The 12832-nt window shown below is 67.2% G+C and overlaps 1 protein-coding gene across 1 annotated transcript; it reads right to left on the bottom strand.

Annotated features, from left to right (window-relative positions):
• Positions 1-7651: 7651 nt before the first annotated feature.
• On the bottom strand, positions 7652-11307 carry SLC25A10 (solute carrier family 25 member 10). The gene is made up of 11 exons (XM_058675830.1): positions 11132-11307; positions 9905-10024; positions 9392-9506; positions 9258-9306; positions 9129-9170; positions 8910-8953; positions 8759-8829; positions 8552-8644; positions 8402-8479; positions 7886-7942; positions 7652-7799 (listed from the first exon to the last, which is right to left on the bottom strand). The coding sequence occupies exons 1-11, from the start codon at positions 11222-11224 to the stop codon at positions 7689-7691; spliced, it is 873 nt and encodes a 290-aa protein (XP_058531813.1). The 5' UTR covers positions 11225-11307; the 3' UTR covers positions 7652-7688.
• Positions 11308-12832: the final 1525 nt, after the last annotated feature.

The raw sequence follows: 12832 nt of genomic DNA on the forward strand, positions 1-12832 counted from the left end.
TCAATGTTTGCTCAGTGAGTGAGTGGACTGGACCCTGGGTTCCAGCGGAGGTGGCCAGATGTGGCGGTGGCACCGCCCCCCTCCCCTGGCAGGGCCCCAGACCTCACTTCCAGCCCATCGCGTCCCAGCAGGAGCGGGGCCGGGCAGAGCCAGATCTTCCGGCCCTTTCCACCAGGGGTCAGGGAGGCCTGGGTGCCCCCAGAGGAGGCTTCAGGCCCCTCCCACGCAGCCGGATGTGGGCCACAGCGGCCACCTCCACTGACCCTGTGCCCCCAGGGCTTCCTGGACGGGCAGGCAGCACATGCCTGTTCATGCTGGCCCTGACCGAACCCATGACCCCAAGGTGCCCTGGCTCCAGACTGGGGTGTCCACCAGTGTCCACTGTGGGTGGGTGGGCAGAAGTAGGGCGCCCCTTCCCCCACCTTCGCGTCCAGAGCTGGGAGGGAGCTGTCCAGGGCCTTGGGGAGTCCATGAGAGCTAGGAGTGGGAGGGGGCACGCGACCCCCACAAGAGACCAGGTGCCACCGTTGTTGACAAAGGCTGATCCTGGTTCCTCCCCCGCAGAGGCGGGGCTGCCCTGTGTCCAGCGAACAAGGACAGAAAACAGCGCTGGCGGGTCCTGAGCGACGCCGGCGCCAAGAGGTCGGGGGGCAGCCGGGCTGGGGTCCTGGCACAGCCCGGACGGCGGAGCAGTGGGGCAGTGACCCCAGCTCCGACTGCGCCCGGCCGCGCGCCCCTCTGGGACAGGGGCTCGGCGCCCCGGGATAGCTCCGCGGTGGTCGTGCGTCCCAGCGGGGCGGGAGTTCGGGGCCGGACGGTGGCCATTGACCCAGGGGTCCGCGGACGGTCGAGGGGCCGAGGCACCCGGACCTGCCCGACCGCGGGGTCCGCGTGGCCGTCCGCTCGCCCAGAAAGCAAAGTCCCGGGATTGGGGATGCAGGAGTCCTACGGGAACCGGGCCGCCGAGGTGGGTCCGCGAAACGCCCACCCACCCGCGGCGCCCCTCGGCCTGGTGCTCACCGCGCGCCGCGCTCGGGGCTCGGGCTCCGGTCCGCTCGGCTCCGCGCCTCTCCGCGTCCCGCGCCAGCCGCGCGCCAACCGCGCGCCAACCGCGCGCCAGCCTCGGTGCCGTGCGCTGGGCGGGGGCGGCGGGGGCGGGGGCGCCGAGGGTCCCCGCCCGCCTCGTGGCTGCCGACCCCTCCCGCGCCGCACACCTGCCCGCGCCTCACACCTGCCCGCGCCCCTGCGCCCCCCGCACCCGCGCGACCCCCGCGCCCCCGGGACTCACGCCGCGTCCCCTCCCTGAAGGTTGGAAGGACCGCGCCCCTGCTCCGCACGCCGCCTCCGGGTGGGGACTAGGGCGGTGGGTGGGTGGGGAGCCCCTCGCGTCCCTGGGACTCGGGTGGACACTGCGCCTCCGCGCGCCCCGCGGCCTGTCCTGTGCGCCCGGCTGGCGGCCACCGCCTGCACCTGCGGGCCTGGCCGAGGCCCCGGCTCTTCCCGAGCCTGGCTGACCTGCGGGGAGGCGGGACCCCTGAGGAAGCGCCCCCTCCCCCTCCAGCGGGATCCACCCTGGCAGCCCCGGGAAGCTTTGGGGCCTCGTCTTTCCGGAACGCAGACAGTCACGCCCTCCTTCTAGAAGGTTCTGGGGCTTCCAGGCACACTCTGCCTGATTCCCTCTGCCCTGCTGCGGTGTCCCAGCCCCGCTGCTCCCTCCCCTGTTCCAGAGGAACCCTTGTGGTCATGGGGCCGTCCTGCTTCAGTTCCCTCCCTGGCCTTTCCCCAGCCAGCCTTGGGGTCCTCCCAGAAGGGGCCTTTCTGTTCCGGTTCCAGCTGTGCAGAGGGCAGAGGTGACGAGGCAAAGGTCGGGGTTATGCCCCTGACTGCTCATCTGCTGCCGTCCTCCAGGGCCCCCAGCCACAGCATGGGCAAGGCAGACCACCTGTGGGCAGATGGAGCGGCGTGGCTTGGCATGACATGGGAGATGAGCCGTGAGTGACTGACACATGACGGGACGTGGTGTGACGTGAGGTGATATAGCCGCCGAGGTCCCCTGGGCCTCCTGGGTCTGGTCTCTCCATCACTCTGAGACATAAACAGAGCAGGAGCTGGGAATGTGGGGGACTGGGTCTTCCCACACAGTGTCTGGGGCACAGGGCAGCCGGGCCGCCTTCCACCCCGGGCCCCTGGTCCCCGTGGCTAACAAACCCCAGGAGGTCCGCTGGCCACCCCAACCCCCCCACCTGTAGCAAGGCTGCCGGGCCTGGAACCCTGGCACCCCTGGCACCCTGGAGGGAGGGCGGCCCAGGCCAGGCGTGGGGGGTGGGGGTGGAGCCGGCAGATGGCTCAGTGATGTGGTAACACAGGAAGGCCCCCTTGGCCCCCCCCCCCCGGGGCGCCCTGGCCTCTGTCCACACTCGGCCAGCCCCACCCAGTCTGCCGCCAGGACACTGGCGTGTCCAGCCCCTGCAGAGCCGGAGCACCCCCAGCTGTGCTCACAGTGACTTTTGCAGCTTCAGGCCCTGCGTTGGGGGAGTTGTGGCATGCCAGCCCACTCCTCAGGGTGGACAGAGCACCCGGTTCACCCCAAGGCCCAGCTGTCTTCTGGTGCCTTGTGCCTGGACAGGATGCAGGCAGGACCAGGGACCGCTGTGCCTGCAGGACGGGAGCTGGGGCCCACAGGAGTGAGAACATGGCAGGAAAACAAGGCAAGAACAGCCGTAGTTGGGCCCGGGTGGAGAGAAGGCAGGGACTAGCAGCGTGGGGGCTGTGGGGCTGGGGCAGATTAGCCTGTTGAGCCATGGCACTACCCCATAAATGTGTACACCTTTTTTTCCCAAGCCAAACTGGGTCCCGCGTTATTAAAGATTCTTTTCATGAACACCCGTGGCATTGCAGGAGGCCACGGGCAGACAGTGGTGAATGGCATACAGCCTCTCTGTGGACTGCCAGCATCCCATGGCATCGTCATTCGCTGCCCTGGAAAGGGAGGTTTGCAGTGAGGGTTGGCACTTCACAGCAAGCATGCTGTCGGGCGACTTGTTACGGCCAACCTTGACTTTCAGCAATAGGATGACAATGGCTTCATGCTCAATCCGAAGAGCCAATGTAGAAGAGGAACCGTGGTACACTGGACGCCAGCTCAGTGGGGTCTCTGTGAGGTCCAGCTGTCATGCTGGGAGCCAGTTCTGGGGGGGCTCTGGGTGCAAGGCAGTTAGGGAGGAAGAGGGCATAAAACTCCACGCCAAGGGTTTTGTGCCAAAGGCAGGAGGGAGTCCCCACACCTGCCCGGCTCCGGACAGTGTCCCCCCACAATGAAGTGTGTGCTAACAACGTAGCTTGGAGAAAAGGCAGAGTTGTGCATTGTTATAAAACTTCAAGCTGTACAGCCAGCAGAAGCACACAGCTCCCAAGGCTGCCCACACCTGCCCTGGCAGCACCTTCAGCTTGCTGCCCGGGCAGCCTGCGGGGTAATCTCCGTCCATGCCAGCGTTGGCTCTTCCCTTTGGGTACCTTCTCCCCCTTTTTGGCAGGACTTTTAGGTTCGGAGGAGCTGGGTCCGCAGACAGCTGGCTGGTCTCTGCAGTTTGTCCTTCGCCGGCACGCCCTCAGCCTTGGGCATGGTGGTTGGGTCCTGGCATGGCCCAGGGTCGTCCTTGTCTCTTCACACTGCTCTGAGTGTGCGCTTAGAGCGCTGAGCCATCCTTTCTCGCTCTGTTCTTGCCCCCCTGCCTCGGGTAGCATGGAGCAACAGCCTCTGGCTGCATGCGGGCAGTGTAGGGAGGTGCACCGGTGTGGGGAGGTGTGGGGCCCCCACCGCAGGCGTCACAAGCCTGGGGGTGCCTCCTTAAAGTCAGGACTCACCCTTGACCCCAAGTCCCTCTCCCAAGGACGCCAAGGGCATGGGGACACCCTCAGGGCGAGGTCTGCCCCTCACTGTGTCAGGATGAGATGGAGCAACCCAACGCAGGGATAGTCCTGTTAGCACTTCCCCCTTAACATGCTCAGATGCCAGCCACCCGCAGCTCCGCCTGGCTGCTGGGACTGGCTTGTGCCCGCTCCATCCAAGCCTGGCCGGGTACCACGTGGCTGCCACCTAGGGGCCACCCTGCGAGTGACAAGCGGCCTTAGGGATGGAGGGGGCCAGGGCAAGGACCACCCCTCGCGTCTTTCCTGAGCTGTGCTGGGACAGGGCCGGGGCCTGTGGCCTCCCCACTCAGTGAGAGCCGCTCTTCCAGGTCTCCCACGCGGGAGTGCGCTGACCTGAGCGATGAGGACCGCGCCGAAGGGGAGGCTTGGGCGCTGCCACCACGAACCTCGAACTGGTGGAAATGTTAGCAAGGCTCGCCATGGGGTGAGTCGCAAAGGAACGCGGAGCAGGGCAAGCAGCAGGGGAGAGGGACCGACTGACCACGCAGGAGCGCAGGGACAGAGGACAGAGAGGAGCGAAAGCTGCAAGCTTGGCCCGCTCTGTTCTTCCCACCATGAACCTGACCAGGGGAAGTGGTTGTAACAGAGGCCCCCTCCCTCAGGAGACGCACTCACTTCCCAGGCAGGAGTGCGCTGTGTTTGGGCGCGTGCGCAGCCCCGTTCTGACAGCTGAAGCCTCACCGACGGCGTGGAACAGGGACAGCGCTTCTGGTTTAATGCTGCAGCGTGCTCCTTTTGCCCACCCTAAAGTCTTCCTTCACCCTGGGCACGTGGCAGGGGGTTCCAGGAAACCAATGATGCCCGCTTTTTCTGAAGGAGCAGTCAGCTTTCCTCCGGCTGGGATGTGGGCGGCCGGGCAGGCAGCGCTCACCCCTAACCGTGGGTTTATGGCTGAACTGGCCAATGAGCAGCACCCCTAGTCCAGAGTGTGTGTTTCATGGCAGTCAAGTTAGGAAGATGGAAAAAAAATAAGTCATGCAGCAGGCCTGGTGCGATGGCTAAGTCCTCACCTTGCTCACTCTAGAATCCCACATGGACGCCGGTTCATGTCCCAGAAAGGACGGCCCAAAGCCTTGGGACCCTGCACCCACGTGGGAGACCCGGAAGAAGCTCCAGGCTCCTGGCTTCAGATCTGCCCAGCTCCAGTTATTGCGATCATGTGGGGAGCAGACCAGTGGACAGGAGATCTTCCTCTCTGTCTTCCTTCTCTGTGGAAATCTCTTTCCAATAAATCTTTTATTTATTTATTTTTATTGGAAAGGCGGATCCCATCTGGGATCCCGGGGTGCTGAAGGCAAGGACTTTAACCACTATGCTATCACACTGGGCCCTCCAATAAATCTTTAAAGAAAAAGTCAACCAGCAAAGTCTGGGGAGCAAGGCACATGCCTGTGGTTGTGTGTTATCTTCTCCAGCAGGGTCGGGGAAGCCAGGGAGCGCCCCCTCCCCAGGACTTCCACTAGGGATCACGGGGGGGCGACACGTGCTGCCTTGGCCTTACCCATGCACTGCCCATTTGGCTTAGGGAGGGTGGCCTGGCCCAGGCCCCCCAGGGACAGCTGAGGGGCCAACGTGAGTGGCAGGTGCAGCCAGTAGGCGTGGCCCGAGCTGCAGGTGTGGGCAGTGTGAAGGCAACAGTGGTTCCCTCCCAGGTGGGCTCAGGACCCCCGTGGTGGAGCCCCGGGCTCTGCCGACCCAGTGCACCCACCTCAGAATGTGCCTGCTGGCACTGTGCCCTGTTGCTGGCCCCAGGGCCCCAGCCCGTGCAGCCTTGAGGAGGCTCTGAGGGGAGCTGGTGTGGGCTCCCCAGGCCCACCGAGGCCTGGGACTATGCGGGACGTGCAGGCACGTTCCCTCCCTGAGCTGCCGTCGGGGTCTGTGAAGGCGGAAGCTGCTCCATGGGCGAGTGGCCCACCCTCCAGGCCTTTCCGAGGCCCACAGCAGCCCCGCCCTCCACCTGCCGCTGGCCCCTGGGCACTGGAGGGGCCTGTCCCCGAGCAGAAGTGGACAAAGCTGCTGTGGTCGCCCAATGCCTGCCCTGAAGCAGGAGTCACTCCCTGCTTGACAACCTGCAGCTGGGAGGAACCTGGCCTGACTAGGGGCCAGTTCTGGGCCCTGGAGCCCCATCTGGGTCAGAGAGGAGCCCCCTGGGGGAAGTAAGCTGGGAACGTGGCCACTCCCAAGGCGAGGGACCTGGGCACGCAGCCAGCCAGGGAGAGCCAGCTGCGTGGGCGGCAGTCCCAGGGCACAGGGCCTTTCAGGTCAGTGAGCCAACCCTGCCCCTTCACATACTTAGGAATCCTGAGATTCTTGTGGGGATACCCAAGGAGAGGCAGCAAAGCCGGCGTCACAGGTGGTGCTCAACCGGCCACACCGCAGCTCCAGGGACACAGCGTGCCAAGCGCTCTGCCGAGCCTGGCCTGGCCGCAGGGTGTCTGCACCCTGGCCATCACGTGGGAGAGCCTAGACACATCAGCCGGGCCAGTGGGTGTCTCAGCAGAGACCCGAGTGACGCCGGTCCCCGGCCCAGTGCCTGCGCTCCCCGTCACTACCTCTTGGGCATGGGACAGGTGGACTTCCCGCCAGCTTCCCCGGGGCAAGGCTGGAGCCCCCGCCTTGTTATGGGGTGTCAGGGGTCAAAGCCAAGTGCAGACAGCAAAGGATGCCAGGACACAACCCAAACATCACCACTGAGCTTTCCTACCCCTCCTACCCCCCCTGCTCCCCACTTGCCCCCAACAGCAGAGGCTCTGCTTCTGTAGGACCAGCCCACACCACGACCCCCATCAAGTCGTCTCTCTTCCCAGCCTCTTTGCCCCAGCAATGGGCATGGTTCCGGTGCCCGAGGACCCAGCCTGCCACCACCTTCCTACCCACCTGCTCCCGGGCTCACCTGACTTCCTGTATCACACCTCAGCCCACCCTGAGGAAGTCAGACGCTGCCCTGGGCAGTGACGCAGCCTGGCTTTTAATCAGCAGCTGACCTGGGCACCTCTACCCAGGGGCACTCCTCTGGGCCCCACTGACCAGCTCTCCTGTCGGGTTATTCGGGAAGCTCTTGGGGCCCCAGCACCCTTGCCCACCTGCGCTCAGCATCTAACTGGGCTCTCTTGCCGGCACCTTTCTTGAAGACTTCCCACCCACTAGCTTCCTCTGTACGTGGCCGCAGTAGCCGGGGCAGGGGCCCACGCTTCTGAGTGGGGAGCTGGATGGAAAGTGGAGCAGCTGCAAGCCAGGAGCTCTCGGGGTCTCCCACATGGGTGCTGCTGGCTCCCCAAGATGCCCAGGAGCTGGGGTCACCCCCTGAAGCTTCCTACCACTCCAGCTCACCCCCTCTTCTCCCTGTGTTGATTTGGGGGTGCAGAGGGTTCCACTGCTGGACAGGGAGGCAGCACTGGGCCCGAGTCCACACTGTTTATTAGCCCCTGCGAGGGCCCATCGGTGTCCTGGGGGCAGACCTGGGGTGGGTTTGGCTGCAGCAGGGAAAGGCCCCTTACAGCATGTCTTCACTCCAGGACATTTAAAGCAGGCGGGGCTGGGCAGTGGCCACAGCGGCCGCAGGACACTAAAGCCGTGGTCCCTCTTGAGTGATCAGGGGCAGGCTCTGCTCAGCCACCAGGTTCCCCAAGGACACTGCTGGAAGGGCGGGGTGGGGCATACGGACAGCCACAGCCCTCGGGTGGCCTGGCCCCTGTCCCTGAGTGCAGCACGGGTGGGGAGGGGCGCTGCGGGCTGGGGAAGGACCGTGCATGGCCCAGTCAGGACGGGGCCTTGGGGGCCTTTGCCCCAAAGTGCTGGCGCAGCTGCTCCAGGAAGACGAAGGTGAGCACGGTGTGCGGGATGAGGCGGACGGCGGCGGGAAAGAGGCCCTGCAGGGATGGGGAGAGGGGCCAGCTGGGCACAGGGGCCTGCTCCCCCAGGCCCCGCACATCCCAGTCCCAGACCCTGGACGCACCTTGTAGAAGGCCAGGGGTCCCAGCTTGGCCGTCTCCAGGGCGCAGTGGAACACGCCCTGAAACAACAGGAAATGCAGCTGCCACTTGGATGAAGGCAGGAGACCCAGGGCCCAGGGCACTGGCCAGCCCGCCAGGGAGCCCAGGGCACCGGTCAGCCCGCTAGCCTGCTGGGGAGCCCAGGGCACCGGCCAGCCCGCCAGGCAGCCCAGGGCACCAGTCACCAGGGCGCTGGCCAGCCCACCAGCCTGCCAGGGAGCCCAGGGCTACGGCTGAGGCAGGCAGGACTGGAGGGCCAGGCCTGGGATGGGAAGTGGGGAGGTTCCAGAACACAGCTTGGAATGGGGGCTGGGTCAAGCCTGTGGTGGCGGCATGTGCCCCGGGGCACTCAGCCAAAGTTCACGGACAGCAGAGAGCGGGCTACCTGTTAATCTGTAACCCATCAGACTCACGCGGGGGCTGTGTAGGAGAGGGCGTCCCTGGCACCCTCCCGTCCGCCCCCCTGGCCCGTCCCCCACCTTGTACTCCCCCTTGGCATTCATCAGGCGAGTCTTGAGCACGTCCAGGGGCTGGCACAGGAAAGTGGCGCATCCTCCCTGGGGGTGGGGGCTCATCATGCTGGGCCCACGTGGGTCAGGGACCCCAGGGCCACCACACCGGGCACTTACAGCAACGAAGCTAGCAACAAAGTGGGTGAAGATGCCATCCGACAGGTAGCCAGTGCCCAGAACCAGCTGCTTGGCCTGGTCGTAGCAGGACAGCTGGGGGGTGGGCAGTAAGGACACGGTCACGGTCACACCCCCTGCCCACCCACCCGGGCACCGTGCCTTTCTCAGCAGAGCACCCTGAGCCCCCCACCCCGGGCAGAGCCCTACCTGACCCACGGTGACCAAGGCCCCGCGGCTGGACGCCATGGTCGCACCTGAGAACAGCTTCTTCAAGCCCTCTGCACGGGGAAGGGGCAAGGTTGGCGCTGGCCCGAGGCCCCGGGCCACTCCCCGCCCGGCCTGCCGCTGACTCCCTCACCTTCCCGGGCCACGCGGAACAGGCCGTCCAGGGCGTGTGCATAGCTGTGAGGGACACGGGCCGTGAGGGTCGCCTAGCACTGCTCCCATGGGGGGCAGAGGGTCCGAGTGTGCCCGCTCACCCTTCCCGGGCACTGGGTACACACCACGGCCCGACCCTCCCCACCAAGACCCGTAGGTTCGCAGGGTGCGGGGGGCCGGGGTGGGGCTGGTCGCTCACTTGCGCCGTTGCTGGGGGGGCAGCTTCATGTCATTCTGCATCCTGGGACAGGGGAGACCCCGCGGTGTGGTGAGTGCCCATGGCAACCACCCATGTGCCCAGCATCCCATGCGGGGGGCACACACCCACCTCACGTTGACCAGGTCTGCAGGGGTTCCCACGAAGCCGCCGGTCAGACCTGGGGGGACAAATTACCTGGAAGTCCACGTGCGGCCCCGGGCCCCTGCCGGGCCTCCCACCCACACCCGGCCTGGCCCGCTCACCGCTGATGCCTCCCAGCAGCACCTTCTGGTGGAAGGGCAGGGGCCCCTGGCTGCCCTTACTCAGACGGTCGCGCACGCTCTCGTATATGGCAAAGCGCGTCAGGGAGTAGGTCATCTGGGGGTGGGGTGGGCTCAGGGCAGGGCCTGCACCTGCAGCCCCCCAGCCTCTCCCTTCCCCACCACAGACCTCCCGTCTGCCTGTGGAGAGACCCCACCCTGGGGTCCTGCCTGCTAAGAAACCAGGAAGAGGAGAAGGCAGTTGGGAGGCCACTTGTGGGGAGGTGAGGTGATCCAGAGGGGGGTCGGGACCACCTGGGGTCAGGGACAAGGAGGACGAGGCCCTGGAGCAGATCTGGGCTGGGGCGCGGCCCGGGCCTGGGGGGCAGGCACTGGGGGCACGGCCCGGGGCTGGGGGGGCAGGCACTGGGGGCGCGGCCCGGGCCTGGGGGGCAGGCACTGGGGGCGCGGCCCGGGGCTGGGGGGCAGCCCAGGGGTGAGACCCTGCGCTCACACCTGGCGGCAGAGTGAGGCACTGAGGCCGTTGTACAGGGCCAGGATGCCATCTCTCCGTACCACCTGCAGAGCCATACCCGTCATACGCAGCTTCACCTCCTGCTGCGTCTGCAGGTGCACCTGGGGAGGGACATGCTGCTGGGACCCAGACGTCCAGGGCAGAGGCCTGGGTTCACGAGGAGACTGAGGCAGGGCAGGCCCAAGATCTGATCCCAGCGGTGATGACCAACAGGGCGGCCACACGAGCCAGGGTCCTCCTGGCCCCCAGAGATCCGAGAGCAGATGGGAGGAAAACACGGGGACCAGCCAGGCTTTGGTTCCTGACATGGGGGCCGGGTGCAAGCAAGTGGGGGCTGGGATGGGGGCTGGGATGGGGCTGGGATGGAGACTGGGATGGGGGCCGGGTGCAAGCGAGTGGGGGCTGGGATGGGGCTGGGATGGGGGCTGGGATGGAGGCTGGGATGGGGGCCGGGTGCAAGCGAGTGGGGGCTGGGATGGGGGCTGGGATGGGGGCCGGGTGCAAGCGAGTGGGGGCTGGGATGGAGCTGGGATGGGGGCTGGGATGGAGGCTAGGATGGAGGCTGGGATGGAGGCTGGGATGGGGGCTGGGATGGGGGCTGGGATGGGGGCTGGGATGGGGCTGGGATGGAGCTAGGATGGAGGCTGGGATGGAGGCTAGGATGGAGGCTGGGATGGGGGCTGGGATGGGGGCTGGGATGGAGGCTGGGATGGGGGCTGGGATGGGGCCGGGTGCTGGCATGTGGTGGTGGGCAGAGCTGGTCAAGGACAGTGCGCACAAGGGAGACGGACGAGAACCAGTCATCCACAGACCCAGCTGCCTGAGGTCGCCCCAGCCGGGCTCCCCAAGCTTGCTGGGACGCCCCAGGGGCCGGGCTCTGCCCCCCACACTGGCTCCAGGCCAGGGTGGCCCGAGGACCCCGTCCGGACAGAGGACAAGGGGCAACCTCGGAGGAGGGCCAGGGGGCAGCGGCCGTCCCCAACCCCGCCACGCGGCAGGGCCCAGGGCCCCCACGTCAGCGCCCGGGGCGGCTGCCCAGGAGCCCGGGGCAGCGTGGGCGTGCCCGCGCGGGGCCGGAGGACCTCGGGGTCCCTGGTGGACAAACACGCGCGCTCCCCGCCGGGGCACCTGCTGCGCCACAGCGGGGCGCGGGCACCTGCGCGCAGCCCGGGCGCACCTGGCCCCGCGCGCCCTCCGTCCCAGCTCACCTTGAGCAGGTCCAGCGGGTGCGTGCAGCAGGCGGCCCCGCACGACGCCAGCCCCCCGAAGTACCAGCGCGACACGCGCGCCTCGCCCGCCATGGCCGCGCGCCCCGACTGACCCCGGCCCGCGCCGCCCCGCGCCCGGTTCAAAGCGCCGCCCGCGCCCGCGCCCAGAGCGACCAATGCGGCGGCGCGCGCGCGGGGCGGAGCTGCCACGTCGGGCCGGGCACGGCGCCTTAAAGCGGCCGCGGCCCCGCGGACGGGCTGCCCACCCGGGGCTGCAAAGGTCAGCCGCGCCGGGCCCGCCGGCCCTGACCTTGCCGCCTGCCGCTGGGCACGGGCCTTGGCTGGCGGGTCACCCGCGTGTGGGGCCTCAGGACCTTCGTCCCCGGCGCTGCAGAGGCCGTGTGACCATGCGCGGGCGTTCCCTGCGGAGGAGGCGGTTCGAGCCTGACTGCCGCCAGAGAACCAGGAAACGCAGGTGTCCCATTCTAGGACATACCTGCAGGGCAAAGGGGAACCCTCAGTGCCCCAGGATACTTTGGGGCTGCGTCAGGCCTGTAGGGACCCTGCTGCCATGTGGCAGGTCAGCCTGGAAGGTCTGCAACCCTTAGGGCCGCAGCTGAGTTGAGGGCTGGGAAGTGGTGCCCAGCCTGCGGGTCTCATGGCCCTCTGGGGGACAGGGTCTGGGATTCAGAGACAAATGGGGCCGGAGTGGAGGAAAGCATGCCACTCCAGGCCCCGGGGACAGTCCTGCGGGCTGGCATGGACCAAGGAGCCTGCGGGCTGCAGGAGGGCCTGGCTGCCCATCGGAGCAGTCCCAGGGCGCAGGGGCTGTGCCAGGCGGCGCAGCAGGTGGCACCTACCAGCCCGCTCCCGGAGCCCCTGAAGTGCAGGAGCTCTGTGGCCAGGAACGGGGAGCGCACAGCTGTAACTTGCTTTAAAGTTTTATTTGAAGAGCTGAGAGAAGACTGAGCAGGGCCCCGGGGTGTGGCTCCTGCACCGTGTACCTCGGGAGGGGCCTGGCCCGAGACCAGCCTGCCCAGTCAAGGCCCTGACCGTGTCCTGGGGGCCACCAAGCAGAGGGAGTCCTGCCCCTTTAGGGTGCCCCACACCCACATCCAGGCAGGCGGGTGTGGGCTTCTACACCATGGTTCTACCGGCACCCACAGGCCACAGAGAAGGGTGGGGACCCTTGCAGGGGGAGGGCAGCCACCTCTCCCAGTGGCAAGTTCCTGGCCCTGGGGCAGCCACTGTTTCCCGGGGGTGGCAGGGGGCAGTGTGCCCAGGACCTGCTGCTGGACAGTCGTTAACCCGGGGTGAGCGGGACTGGGCCACGCCCCCAGGCACTGGTTGGTCTTCCAACAGACCGAAGTCAGAAGGCAGGACCCCAAAGTCCCTCAGGCCTGCTGTGGGGCCCACTGTCTCCCCACCCCTTGGGCACCCACAGCGCCCTGTGGACCCCAGGGCCTCCCCTGGGGCAGGCTGCCACCCACCCTCCCATGCACGCACAGAGCCCGCACCCAAGGAGCCGCCACAGTGTATTTGTCTCGGAGCAGCAGAAGCGTCCATCCACGCGGTCTGGGGTCTCCCTGCGGCTTGGCCATGGCTGCCGCTCCGTCCCAGCACGGCAGGAGGGCCTGTCCACCCATGGCTGGCTGTGTTGCGCTGGAGCCCCACGCCCCAAGTCTCTGGCGCTGGGGTGGG

Source organism: Ochotona princeps, chromosome 17 (assembly GCF_030435755.1).
Source record: "Ochotona princeps isolate mOchPri1 chromosome 17, mOchPri1.hap1, whole genome shotgun sequence".
Classification (NCBI taxonomy): domain Eukaryota; kingdom Metazoa; phylum Chordata; class Mammalia; order Lagomorpha; family Ochotonidae; genus Ochotona; species Ochotona princeps.